Genomic DNA, 14,579 nt, shown 5'->3' with positions numbered 1-14,579 from the left:
GTAAGGTAGCACAAGTTTCTACTTGCAGAAAGTGATGGGTGCTATGACTCCACAACCGTTTCGGGGAATCAACGACTAGACAGTAGCTACGCCCCCTCATTGTCACCATCTCAGTAACCCCAATTCGATCTTACTTCCTCCAGCACCCAGATCGGAGCTAACAAGAGCAAGAGAATCGAGGAGTACGAGTACCTGCAGGAGTGGGCAACGAGGCGGAGTCCATCCGTGGAGAAGCCGGTGCACTTGTCGAGCTTGAGCTCCTGCAGCATGTGGCCCCTGGCACGGACGAGCTCGGCGAGGTCGTTGTCCGTGACGACCATGCGGCGGAGGTGGAGCGCCTTGAGGCACTCGAGCGGCGCGGCAAGCTCGGTGACCCAGGGGCGGGCGTAGGCGCCCCAGTCGTCGGGTATGAGGCCGTACATGGCCGCGCGGGGCTTCCCCTTCACGAACAGCGACTCGAGCCGCGGGAACTGCGTGAGCAGCCGCGCCGGGGACACGGCGTAGCAGAAGGGCACCGTGACGTGCTTCCGCGAGAGCGCGGGCGGGGGCGGCGGCGCTGGCGGGCGTGCGGGCGGCCGGCACGCGGGCAGCGCGGGCGGTGGCGGCGCGGGCGAGCGGGCGGTGGCGCGTGTGCGGGGTGCGAGCGTGTGTGCGGGGTGCGTGGCAGGCTCAGGGTTAAACCCCCTTTGCGAGTGCTCCGGATCGTGCACTCGGCAAAGTTTTTTTTTAATTCTTTATCGAGTGTCCTAGATTTATCACTCGACAAAGATTTTTTTTAGAAAATATTTTGCCGAGGGCTCCTGAGACGGCGCTCGATAAAGATTTTTTTTCTTTTTTGAAATGTCTTTGGCGAGTGCCCCTGTGAAGGCACTCGGCAAAGAGGATTTTTTTTAAAAAAAATTGAAAACCCTCTTTGCCGAGTGCTTTATTCTTGGCACTCGGCGAATACCCCCTTTAGCGAGTGCCATGCCCCGGTACTCGGCAAAGTTTTTTTTTAACCTCTAAATTTTTTGTGCAGCCCTTTTAAGGTACCAGGAACTCCTAGTTAGAATTTGGGGATTTTTTTTTGGCTTTTTGATATATTTAGTTACTTTATTTGGTTTACTTGATTTTTTTCGAAAAATATAAATTTGAACTGCACGTGGTACGAATAATGAAATTTAATGATTCAAAAAATGATAGTCATGTTACTGAGTGTAGTGTGAGGCCATATCCAGGAACGGACCCAAAATTTCGAACATCTTGTTAACGAAACATGACCGTGGACTTGCGTGCGAAGTGTTTTTAAATTCTATAAAAAGCAAACGAAGTCCAAAAATCATGAAACTTGTTGAGATGTCGTGATATCGTATGTGGAGGCTATGATAAAAATTTGAGAAGGTTTGGTGCACGTTGTCGCGTACGATGTTTACAAACTAGAACATCTCCACATGTGATATCTAATATCACATGTAGAGATGTCCTGGTTTGTAAGCATCTTACGTGACAATGTGCACGGAATCTTCTAAAATTTTTATCATAGCCTTCATGTGTGGAGGGTGAGGGTTGTGTCGACCAAGTCAGAGTATACGACGAGCCTGGGGCAAGTCTTGCCATGGGGTGCTACCTGGGCACCCCTGGAATGGATACCTATGGTGGGTAAATGGTATATGAGGTGGTCCTGGGTGTGAACCTGTGATGGGAGGAGCCCAGGATGGAGGTGCTGTGGTGGCACGGTAAATGGAAACCCTGATGAAGACATTCTGGCTTGGTCATCCCTAAGGACTTACTAGTACTCAGATTCACTGGGAAGCCTTACGTACCACTCGCCCTATATGGTGCGGGACGACCGGACTACTTGGTAGGATATTGCCACTACTGCTAGGTTGATAGCGGATAGTGTAAGGAGGTACGGGGCGCGGAGGATTTCCCCCACACCCTTCTGAGACTTCATGGAGACCTTGTGGACCTGGCTCATGACTCACAGTTTCAGCCACCCTAGACTGGACTTGGGGTGTACCAGGGCTGAATGGTAGAGTGGCATTATCTTAGGCTAGCAAGCGGCCGGTATCAGCCCAGTTGACGACGATCAGTGAGGAAGGCAGATCTTGTGGTTATGTAAAACCTCTGCAGAGTGTATGGTTGATCGATCGATACATGTACCGACTTGTCGGCTATGGACCTTTCCTGGATTTCGCTTAAACTAGATAGTGAGATGAGTCCTCCTCTTCTTCCCCCGTGAGAGAGTATCGGTCGTAGCCAGGGGCTACAGCCCTTGAGACAGTGCCAAGAGGGAGTTGGCCTGTCAACTGAGCGATGGTATGGTAATAGTATGGAGATGGTGGTATATCGATCCCAGGATCGAAACCTGGCTCTAGAATGGAAATGGGGTGAAATGTGTGTGGGAATGGTGTTAAAACATGACTATACTTTTATATATACTTGATATGCTAAATGCATAGGAAACCCTAGCCTTATAGGTTCCTTTTGACTACATCCAACTTGCATCCAAATTCCACAAAGCAATGCTCATAGGGTTGGGAGTGGCCAGTATAAATCGTACTGATAAATTTTGGCACACAGGTTCTGCTGAGGAGTATAGCTCCTAGGAGTTTGACGGATAAGGGGTTCATGCCTACGCTCGGGTTTGGCAATCTTATCTTCAAGCTATTCTAAATGAATGCTACTTTTGATTCCACCAATGCGGCGACGTAATAATTTATGTAATTCCGCACTATTTGTACTCTGATATTATTGTTGTATGGATGTGATAATCGACTGGAATTTGGGTAAAATGATCTACAACGGTCTTATTACACTTCGACGCTGTGGATTTCCCTTCGTGGAAATTGGGGTCATTTCAGTTGGTGTGCTCAGGGACGGAGCTAGCGGTGGGGGAGCCGGGCATGCTGCCAAAGCCACTGAAGCTCGAGGAGGCGCCGCCGAAGAGGGGCATGCTGCCGATGCTGCCGCTGCTGGGGAAGAACAACCCAGGCATGCTGCTGCCGCCGGGGAGGCCGCCACGCCAGGGACATGCCACCACCAAGGCGGTCGAATGGTGGGAAGGTCTGCAGCTACACCACCGCGTCGTTGTCCGCCTTCTTTGATTCTCCACCGCCACCGCCGTCGTCGTCGTCTTGATATTCCTCGCCTCAGCGGTAGTCGCCATGGCTAGGGCCAGGGCCAACAGAGCTACCACCGCCACCGCCACCATCATCTTGGAAGAAGACCAACCTTGCCATCGCACGCTAGCTAGCTCTTGGCTCACTTCTTGCTTGCCTGCTTCCTCTTGCTCTCTCTTGCTAGGTGAGTGTGGCCTTGCTTGCTCTCTCTTGCTGCTACTGCTGCAGTGTGTGGTCCTAAGGAGAGAGGGGTGGCGAGGCAGGTGCTTTATAGCAGGGGAGGGGGAGGCGAGCGGGGGCCATTGAAGGCGGCGTAGCGCAGCGAGCTCATCGGCCAGGTCGCATGCAGGGAACCAGGGACGGATGGATGGACGGAGCAAGGGCAGCAGCAGCTAGCACCATGCCCTAATGCATAGGGGTACGCATATGAATGGAGCTAGGGCACCAGCCATGGAGAGAAGACTGTTGGAACCGGTGGTAACCACATATGTGATCAAGGTGGAGATTATTGGGGTTTAGTCCCACATTGTGTAGTAATGGTAGAGGAGTACAACATATAAGACAGGAGAAACCCCCACCTATCAAGCTAGTCTTTTGGGTTAAGTAAGGCCCATGAGCCTTATATGTTGTCAGCTCCAGTGGATCTGGGACCTGTGAGAGCGTAGGCTTATAGTAATGAGCCGGGCCGGCTACAAGTTAGCTCCAAGACCGTGAACTCGATGGTCACGTTCCAACGAAGATGAAGGAAAGGTAGGATTTCTTTGCAGTGTGCATGCCTATGAAATTGAAATGCAGTGAAAAGCTTGCATTGCATTGACATTTCTGGCAATTCTACTAGCTACGGCTGCATGCAGTTGCAATGCATGCGTGACACATGCATGCAACATGGTGGGTGGTGACGGACGGGGGCTGGGCCGGTAGTGCTAGTAATGTGCGGGCGTGGCCGTATCGTTCTACCACTCTGGATGAACGGAAGATGATTGGAGAGCGCTGCATTTCTGTTAGCCTAGAATGGTACATTACACGTCCTTCGGAGATGGATCGGAACCTCCTAGAGGATGCGCCTAGAACTATGGTCATCCCAACACGTGAGTGTGGTAATGCTATTCGCCATGACAGTTAAGCGTGGGGTGTTTGACAAGGCTTCTCTTGAGAGGCTCTGGCTTCTCTATTTTTCACTCAAAAATGGCTCTTTAGGCAAAACATTTGGTAGGGCTTCTCTGAAGGAGCCGGAGTCGAAACCGTAAAGGAGCCGTGCCAAACAGGCTTAAGTACGGCGCTTATCGGGTTCAGGTCGATCAGTCCGATCGAGTCGTTTTTATGCTGGAGTGCTAGATACTGTCACCGACGCCAAGGCTCCAGGTGCTGCTTCTGAACCTGAAACCTATGACAAAACTGAAAGACTCAATGGGTACTCTAATGATCAAGAGAAGGAAGAGGCACTAGAAGAGCTGAGAGCGAGTAAAAGAAGCAGGAAGCCCAACCTCCGTGTTGCTGGGCCTGATTGCGGAAGCCCATGTAATTTGCATTTACATTCTCTTGCGCAAGCCCATGTAACGGGTGAGGGAGGCTGCTATGCCAGCTCCTATGTATCATTCCCCAAACAAGAGGAGAACTCAAACTTGAACTCATAAACAGAACCGAGCCGGTTGGCGTCGGTAACGAGCTAGACGATCGCCGAAGTCTCGAGGTTCAAGCTATCCCCGAACTAGTTAGCTCCACCACTATCTAGTCCCGTAACAAATGGTATCAGAGCGTTGATCCTGGCGCCTCAATCCCACCACCACCCGCACCTCACCCGACAATCGTCTAAGATGTCGCCTGAGGAACAATTCGGGTAGATTCTGGCCCTATTGAGTGAGAATTCAAAGGCCATCCCTGAGTTGAAGCACTCGATGTCCAAGATCTGGTCGGCGAAGGAGGATATCGAAGCTTGGAAGCCTGAGGTCGGCCTCCGCATCACTGATCTAGAGAAGGCGGTGAACCACCTCAGCGACTGCGTGGAGAAGCTCTTCTCTGACCAGACCAAGTCACTAGCGTCGACGGGGGAGGTCATCAACCCCTCCACGCACCCCGATCATTCCTCATCCAAGGGCAGGGCGAGTTTGGTGTCAGGTTTCACCCATCTGGAACCATCCCTATCCGGGGTGACATCAGGGCCAATTGGCCACCATGAAGAAACCCACCACCAGAGTGCTGGATTTGGGGTGGTTTACACCACCCTAGATCCGCCTCCAGTCATAGGTGCGATGAATCACACTAAACTTCCTTCTGTTATGGTGAATTGTGATGGTTCTGTACCTAGTGACTAGCATGCGCGTGCTCTGCTCAGTGCTGCTATGCCTAATTTACCTTTTCCAAAATTTGATGGAACAAACCCTAAACTCTGGATTAAGCATTGTGAGACCTTCTTTGAAGTGTATTTGGTTGATCCTCGTTTATGGATTCGCTATGCCACCATGCACCTCACTAGTTCTGCAGCTTTGTGGTACCAAACAGTTTAGTCTACCTTGAAAAGCATGTCCTAGGATGATTTTGTTGCCACTATGAGTGCTAAGTTAGTGCTAAGTTTGATAAGTGAAAGCATCTAGGCCCCTAGTTGGGTTTTGGTGATTAATGACAATATGTGATTACTGTGACTAACGTGTGTTTTGTAGAAACAATTAAGTTAGGTCACGGTAATGAAGATCGATTGGGCAATCAAGGTTGTCATGCCCCTACGATGGAAATCGTTTTGGTTTTCAAAGGATGGACGACAAGGTTAAGGATGGACTAGTTCTAAGTGTCGATTGGAGTTGGAGAGACACTTAGAGTAGTTTAGGACTTTGTTTTTCCTTTGGCCATACTATTAAGGGGGGTATGAACGGGTAACTTGACCTAGGTGAGTCTAGTGAGTTAAGTGTGGTGCACACTTGTTAAAACTAGCACTAGGTAGCCCCACAACAGCCCTTTGATCCAATGGAGCAAACTTCATTCACAAATGTTCGAGAGTTAGAAGTGAATGGAGGGTCAAATACTGACCGGACACTGGCGCAGAGTCCGGTTAGTTCATTTGACCAAGGTGAAAGCATCTAGAAGTGACCGGATGCTGCGAGGTCAAGTCACCGGACACTGAGGGCCAGCGTCCGGTCGACTCCAGTAAGGTCCCAGAGAGGGAGAATCTTGATCGGACGTGTCCGATCAATGCTGACCGGACGCTGATCAGGTTCTGGTTACTGACCGGACGCTACTCAGCAAGTGACCGAACTCTAGAGGTCCAGTGTCCGGTCGACATTAGTAAGGTTCCAGTGAGGGGAAAACGTGACCGGACACGTCCGGTCAGTGCTGATCGGACGCTGCCAGCGTCCGGTCAACACTTAACCACTAGAGTTTGGGGTGTACTGATCGGTGCGTTCGGTCAACATGACCGGAGCGTCCGGTCACCCCGTAGAGGCACATAACGGTTCATTTTTCAGCCAGCGTTATAAATACAACCTCCGCTCATGTGTGGGGGTACTTTTGCTCATTCCAACAGCTGAGAAACACGTTTGTGAGTGCCAAGAAGAGCAAGGTCGTAGTGAGGTGATTGAGATTTGAGAATCCCAAAGAGAGACCTCATTAGTGAAGATCAAGAGTAGCAAAGTGTGCATCCACCTTCTCATTAGGCTTGTCGTGGTCAAGTGAGAGTTCGTGCTTGTTACTCTTGGTGATTGCCATCACCTAGATGGCTTGGTGGTGATTGGGAGCTTGGTGATCATCTGGAGAGCTTGTGGATGACCCAACTCAAGTTGTGAGCGATTGTGGGTGATTCACCACGACAGAGTGTCGAAGAATCAACCCGTAGAGAGCACTTGATCCTTGCGCGGCTCAAGGGGGAGCCACACCCTTGCGCGGGTGCTCCAACCAGGACTAGTGGGGAGTGCCGACTCTCCAATACCTTGGCAAAACATCACCGCGTTTCTTCCTCTCTATTTACTTTGAGCATTTCAATTCGTGTCTTTACATTCATAGAATTGCCATGCTAGAGTAGGATTGGAACTTAGGTTGCAAGTCTTTTGTGTGGTAGAATAATTAGAAACACTTTCTAGGCACAAGGGGTTAATTGGGCTAACCATAGGATTTAATTATCGCAAAGAAATTTAGAATTAGCCCAATTCACCCCCTCTTGGGCATCTTGATCCTTTCAATTGGTATTAGAGCCTCGTGCTCATGTATTTAGGCTTAATCGCCTAGAGCAAGATGTCTCACGGGGATGGACCTCCTCCTATCTTTGAGGGAGATGACTTTCCTTATTGAAAAATTCACATGGAGGCGTATCTAGAAGCTCTAGATGTTGGTATACTTAGAGCCGCCTCACAAGGCTTCCCAAAACCTAGGGATGCTACTTACCTACAAGGCGATGAGGTGAATTACGAGAAGTGGAATGCAAAGGCTCGAAACACCATCTTTAGAGGCCTTTGCAAAGATGTGTTCAATCGGGTGAGGAACCACAAAGACGCCCATGCACTATGGTCGGACGTTTGTGCGCTCCATGAGGGAACTAAGAGTGAGCGTGAGGAACGCTATCATCTTGTCATGAAAAAGCTCAACTCTTTTGAAATGCTTCCTAAAGAATGTGCTAATGAGATGTATTCACATTTGAATGTTCTTATAGAGGAAGTCAATAGGCTTAGACTCACTTAAATGCAACCATCCGATGTTGTAAGAAAAATCTTGAGTGTCCTCCCCATTGACAAATATGGGCATATTGTGACCGTGCTACATCAAGGTGATCTTTCCACTGCTACACCGACACAAATCTTGGGAAAGATCAATGCTCATGAGATGTACATGCACATCACACCACAAGATGGCTCATCCTCTACCAATAAGAAAGATAAGGACCCTTAGCATTCAAAGTTAGTCAAGAGAAGGGCAAAGCAAGACTTGAGTATGAGAGCTCAAGTGATGATGAAGTTGATGATGAAAGTCTTGCTCTCATGGTGAAGAAGACCGCCAAGATGCTAAAGAAGTTCAACAAGAGTGGCATCAAGTTTGATGGCAAGAAGAAGAAGTTCTTCACTAGCTCTAGAAGAAAGCCAATCTCTAAGATGGATTGCTTCAATTATGGAGAACTTGGTCATCTAGCACACCAATGCACTAAGCCCAAGAAAGATAAGTTCAAGAACAAATACAAGGGCAAGAAAGATGACTCAAGCAATGAAGAAGAAGAAGAGAAGAAGAAGAACAAGCCATACAAGAAGAGAGATGGCAAGAAGAGGGACTTCCACAAGAAGAAGAAGAGTGGAAAGACATACATTGTTGGTGATTGGCTCACGGACATTGATTCATCTAGTGCCTCATCCGATGATGATAGTGACAACGAGAAGGTGGCCGCAGTTATTATCAACTCTTCATCATCTTCATCGCCACCACCGCCATCATCCTCTACACACCTATGCCTTATGGCCAAGGGTGATCGCAAGGTATCAAACAATGATGATAGTAGTGATGATGAGCATGCTAGTAATGATGATAGCGATAGTGATGATGATGAATATGAGTCACCTACTTATGATGATCTTGCTAGATTGCTTAAACAATACACTAAGATCATTATAAAGACTAGAGCTAAGAATGAAAAGCTAGAGGCTAAAAATGATGCACTTTTAGCAAAATGTGATATAGCCAAAAAGGCTAGTGTTCAGCTTAGAGAAGCTAATGATGCTATATCATCCAAACTCAAGGAGCTCAAATCTTCTAAGAAAGAGCTTAAAGATAAACATGATAAACTTGAGAGGACACATAATGAGCTCATCACTAGCCACAACAAGCTAAGAGAAGAATACACCACTCTTAAGGTTAATCATGATACTCTTGTTATTGCTCAAGAATTCTTATCCAATGAGCCACATGATGCTACTAACGATGTTGTTAAGATTGATATAGCTACATCATGTGATGACTTGATTATTGAGAGCATTGAGCAAAGTTCTAGTAGCAAGGGCAAGCAAGTGGTTGAGGCCGATGATTATGATGAGTTTGTCAAGCTCAAGAGTGACAATGAAAAGCTCAAGAAAGATCTTGAAGAACTCAAAACCACCAAGTCCATTGTGCTAGAAACTATTGTTCATGATGATGGTTTGATCTTTGAGAATGAGAAGCTCAAAGATGAGAACAAGAAGCTCAAGGAAGAGAAAAACAATAATGCTCCCAAGGAAGAAAATAAGAAGCTCAAGTTGGAGAAAGAGCATCTTAAGATTGGATTGAGCAAGTTCACTAGAGGCAAGCATCTTCAAAGTGAGCTACTAATGAACACCGTCATGAAGATGGATAGAAGTGGCATTGGGTACATGGCAAACAAAGAGAAGAAGGTCAAGCTCAACATCAACAAAAGCCAAAGCCAAAGAAGTGTTTTGAGTGTGGACAAGAAGGCCACTTTGCTCATGAGTGCCAAACTCCACCACCACAACCCTTGCCCAAGCATGCTAGACCTTTTGCCTTCAATGCTCACTACATGCTTAAAAAGGATTCTAGTGGAAAGATGAAAGTGATATTCTTAGGTCCTCCCAACAAGAATAGGCCTAAGAAAAATTGGGTTGCAAAGTCACTTATTGAGAAGGTGAAGGGCCCTCAACAAGTTTGGGTTCCTAAAGCTTGATCTCTTGTGTGTAGGTGAACTACAAGACCGGTGGAAGTCATTGGGTTATTGATAGTGGTTGCACACAACATATGACCGGTGATCCTCGTATGTTCACCTCACTAGATGAAGAAGTAGATGGATAAGAAAGAATCACATTTGGAGATAACTCAAAGGACAAGGTCAAAGGATTGGGCAAAGTGGCAATATCAAATGATCATTCCATCTCCAATGTGTTATATGTTGCTTCATTGAGTTTCAACTTGCTATCCGTTGGACAATTGTGTGATCTTGGCTTCCAATGCTTGTTTACCGAGAAGGAGGTTGTTGTATCCAAGAAGGATGATGATCATGTGATATTCAAAGGATTTAGATACAACAACCTATATCTAGTGGACTTCACCTTCGAAGATGCAAACTTGAAGACATGCCTATTCACCAAAACAACACTTGGGTGACTATGGCATAGAAGACTTGCTCATATTGGGATGAGCTCACTCAAGAAGCTAATGAAGAATGATTTGGTGAGAGGGTTGAAGGATGTGAAGTTTGAGAAGGACAAGCTTTGTAGTGCATGTCAAGCCAGCAAGCAAGTTGCAAATACCCATCCAACAAAAGCTTTCATGTCAACCACAAGAGTGCTAGAACTCCTTCATATGGATTTATTTGGACCAACAACATACAAGAGTTTGGGAGGAAATCTCTATTGTCTTGTGATCGTTGATGATTATTCAAGGTATACATGGGTATTCTTCCTTCATGACAAATCTGAAGTTGCATCTTGCTTCAAAAAGTTTGCCAAGAGAGCACAAAATAAATTTGAAGTGAAGCTCAAAAAGATAAGAAGTGACAATGGGAAAGAATTTGACAACACAAACATAGAAGCTTATTGTGATGAAGTTGGAATCAAACATGAAGTCTCCATAACATATACTCCTCAACAAAATGGTGTAGTTGAGAGGAAGAACCGAACATTGATCACTCTTGCAAGAACAATGCTTGATGAATACAACACCCCCAAAGCTTTATGGGTGGAAGCAATCAACACCGCATGCTATGCATCCAACCGCCTATTCCTTCAAAAGTTCCTTGACAAGACACCTTATGAGTTGCTCAATGGGAAGAAGCCGGACGTCTCTTTCTTTAGGGTGTTTGGTTACAAATGCTACATCTACAAGAAGCGGCAACACCTAGGAAAGTTTCAAAGACGTTGTGATATTGGTTTTCTTGTTGGTTACTCATCAAAGTCCAAAGCATATAGAGTATTTAATCATGCCACCGGCTTGGTTGAAGAAACATATGATGTGAAATTTGATGAATCTAACGGCTCCCAAGGAGCACATGAGAATCTTGATGATGTAGGTGATGAACCATTGAGGGAGGCTATGAAGAACATTCCGGTTGGAGACATCAAGCCTAAAGATGATGTACAAGTGATTGATCCACCTTCTTCATCAAGTATGCCACAAGATGGTGAAAAAGATGGAAGAGTAGAAAATGAAGACACTCATGTCTCCCATGAACAAATGGTGGTACAAGCACAAGATGTTGATGCTCCACAACCTCCCCCTCAAGTGGTCAATAGAAGAAATACACCTCTACTTCAAGACCATCCACAAGATCTCATCATAGGGAGTCCATCAAAGGGTGTAATGACTCGATCTCAAAAACTTGCTTCATTTATTGCTCATCACTCTTTTGTCTCTTGCTTTGAGCCTACTAAGGTAGAAGAAGCTCTTCAATATCCGGATTGGATAGATGTCATGCATGAAGAGTTAAACAACTTCACCCACAATGAAGTTTGGACTCTTGAAGAGCGGCCAAAAGGTGCAAGAGTCATTGGAACAAAGTGGGTGCTCCGAAACAAGCAAGATGATTAAGGTGTTGTTGTGAGGAACAAGGCAAGACTAGTTGCAAAGGGGTTCTCTCAAGTTGAAGGTTTGGATTTTGGAGAGACCTTTGCCCTGGTTGCAAGATTAGAAGCCATCCGTATCCTCCTTGCATATGCATCACATCATGAAATAAAACTTTATCAAATGGATGTGAAAAGTGTATTTTTAAATGGCTTTATTAATGAACTAGTCTATGTTGATCAACCTCCCAGGTTTGAAGATCCTAGATATCCTAATCATGTTTATAGGTTGTCCAAGGCACTATATGGGCTTAAGCAAGCCCCAAGAGCTTGGTATGAGCGCCTTTGGGACTTCCTCATTGAGAAGGGCTTCACCATTGGGAAGGTCGACACCACACTATTCACCAAGAAGCTTGATGGACATATCGTCATTTGTCAAGTGTATGTTGATGATATCATCTTTGGATCATCAAATGAAGATTCATGTAAAGAGTTTGGTGAATTGATGTCGAAAGAGTTCGAGATGTCAATGATTGGAGAGCTTACATTCTTTCTTGGTTTTCAAGTCAAGCAAATGAGAGAAGGGATTTTCATCTCTCAAGAGATTCAAGATAGATGAATGTAAGCCAATCAAGACACCAATGCCAACTAATGGACATCTTGATCTAGATGAGGGAGGTAACCCGGTTGATCAAACTCTCTACCGCTCTATGATTGGTAGCTTGTTATATTTGACCGCATCTATGTGTGCTAGGTTTCAAGCTAATCCTAAGGAAACTCATTTAATTGCCGTAAAAAGAATCCTTAGGTATCTTAAGCACACACCAAGCATTGGCCTTTGGTATCCCAAAGGAGCTATATTTGAATTAGTTGGCTATTCCGATTCGGACTATGCCGATTGCAAAGTTGATAGAAAGAGCACATCCGGAGGGTGCCATTTGCTTGGTAGATCACTTGTGTCTTGGTCCTCCAAGAAGCAAAATAGTGTGGCTTTGTCCACCGCCGAAGCGGAATACATTGCCGCGGGTGCTTGTTGTGCATAAATACTTTACATGAAACAAACTTTGCTAGACTATGGTGTAGTTCTAGATAAAGTACCTCTTTTATACGACAATGAAAGTGCGGTAAACTTGCAAATAATCCGGTTCAACACTCTCGCACCAAGCACATTGATATTCGCCATCACTTTCTTAGAGATCATGTTGCTAAAAATGATATATCACTAGAAGGTGTAAGGACCAAGGATCAATTGGTGGATATCTTCACTAAACCGCTAGATGAGGCAACATTTTGTAGATTGTGGAATGAGCTCAATGTGCTTGATTTTAGTAACTTCACTAAAAATTAAGCTTGTGTTGTCCCTTGCATTGGATTGTAATATACAACATGTTTTATGTTTTGTAATGCATATAGGGCTTGTCTAACATGGTTAAGATAACCGCCGAAAAGCGTGTGAAGAAGCTTAACCTTGGATCAAACTTGACAAGCAACTAGATTTACTTTCAAGTATTGCATTGCATATGCATGATTGTTGTTTGTTGTTTGTCTTCAAATTGCTCTCTTATTTGCCTATTTTCTTAAAAAAAATTATAGCCTAAGGCAAAATATTTTGAAAAACTTGAGGGTTTGGGAGAGGTCACTCACATCAGTCCCAATTGGTGTTTATTTGGATCTTATTGTAGTTGGGACTTGATTGGGAATAGGCAGCACGAACAACTTTGAAGATTTGATGGAAAAGGAGTGACCGAACGCTGCACCGGACTCTGATGTCCAGCGTCCGGTCAGTTCACAGGAGGTGAATAGCTGCCGAGCAGGAGTGATCGGATGCGGAAATAGTGTTTTCCCAGCGTCCGGTCAGAAGGAGCTCCAGCGTCCGGTCGATCATGAAGACGTCAAGGCTAGGTGATCGGACTCTGGCTGTGTCCAGTTGTTGTCCACCAGACATGTCCGGTCACAATTCCAGAGGAATTGGACCTCTCTGGAATTGACCGGATGCTGGGTGGTAGCATCCGGTCGCTGCCACCAGAGCGTCCGGTCAGTAGAAATCGTGCGGCATCAGGTTTCTTTCTCTATTTCCTTTTCTGATCCACTGGGGGCCACCTTATAAGCAAATCACCGTGTGTGTTTACCTAATCCACCATCTTCCCCGAGCCGCCGCGCCAGCCGTGCCCTAGCCACCGCCGCCAAGCTCTCCTCTGCCACCACAGTCTCGCGCCATGCCCCACGCGCCCGAGTGCCACGCCACCGCACCGCGCACCGCCGCCGCTCCTGCCCGCACGCCGCTCGTAGCTCTCTACATTGCCGCGTCGCTCCTTGCGCCATCACCCGCTGTGCCTCCCTGAGCTGTCGTGACTCAACGCCGCTGAGGCCGCCCTAGCGCCTCCATATGCCCATGCTCCACCGCGCCTACGACCTACTCTAGCGCTGCCGCCGTGCCCTTCCTACGCCTGCCACCGGAGCCACCACAGCTACAACCACACGCCGACGAGCTTCCACCGCAGCAGAGCCACCACCGAGCTTCCACCGCAGCAGAGCCACCGCCGAGCTCCACTGTAGCAGCACTGCCTGTGAAATTGCCCTAGCCACCGAGCACTTGCCTTTCATCATCTCGGTTGTTGATTTTCGTCGAGTCGCGAACCCTAGATCTTTCGGTGGTTCCCCACGTGTCACTTCTCTTCTCTTCGGATCGCCAGTTTGTCAGGTAGCAAACCAGTCGTTTCAATTTCGTATCTAAATTGCTTGCTTCCTAGGATTTCACATCTATTAGATATCTTGTATTTATTTGTATATCCTATCTATTCCATCATGCAGCGAGTCAGTTCCATTGAGGTGTCAGTGGCTGTTGTCAGTTATCTCGGGGCCAAGCTCATGAGTACGGAATGAGGCCAAGCCTCGAAAGTGTCAGTTGATCTTTGTTAGGGATAGTTGATTCTTCTTTGATCCATCATATGGCTCATACAAAGAATGTCGGAGGTGGTCTAGGTGATGAGGATCCGAGGCCCCTGCCTCGCTAGCTTGCAGATCCGAA

The 14,579-nt window shown here is 46.8% G+C and overlaps 2 protein-coding genes across 2 annotated transcripts; both read right to left on the bottom strand.

Moving 5' to 3' along the window:
- LOC136458053 (coronatine-insensitive protein homolog 1b-like) lies at positions 1 to 1,529 on the bottom strand. Its single transcript, XM_066458060.1, has 2 exons — positions 1,483 to 1,529; positions 1 to 684 (listed from the first exon to the last, which is right to left on the bottom strand). The coding sequence occupies exons 1-2, from the start codon at positions 1,527 to 1,529 to the stop codon at positions 111 to 113; spliced, it is 621 nt and encodes a 206-aa protein (XP_066314157.1). The 3' UTR covers positions 1 to 110.
- Positions 1,530 to 2,839: 1,310 nt separating this feature from the next.
- LOC136458043 (MFS18 protein-like) lies at positions 2,840 to 3,148 on the bottom strand. Its single transcript, XM_066458049.1, has one exon. The coding sequence runs from the start codon at positions 3,146 to 3,148 to the stop codon at positions 2,840 to 2,842; it is 309 nt and encodes a 102-aa protein (XP_066314146.1).
- Between the last annotated feature and the right edge of the window lie 11,431 nt (positions 3,149 to 14,579).

Source organism: Miscanthus floridulus, chromosome 1, assembly GCF_019320115.1.
Source record: "Miscanthus floridulus cultivar M001 chromosome 1, ASM1932011v1, whole genome shotgun sequence".
NCBI lineage: Eukaryota > Viridiplantae > Streptophyta > Magnoliopsida > Poales > Poaceae > Miscanthus > Miscanthus floridulus.
The sequence above is the reverse complement of the archived record's forward strand: the minus strand, read 5'-3'. Positions and strand labels throughout refer to the sequence as shown.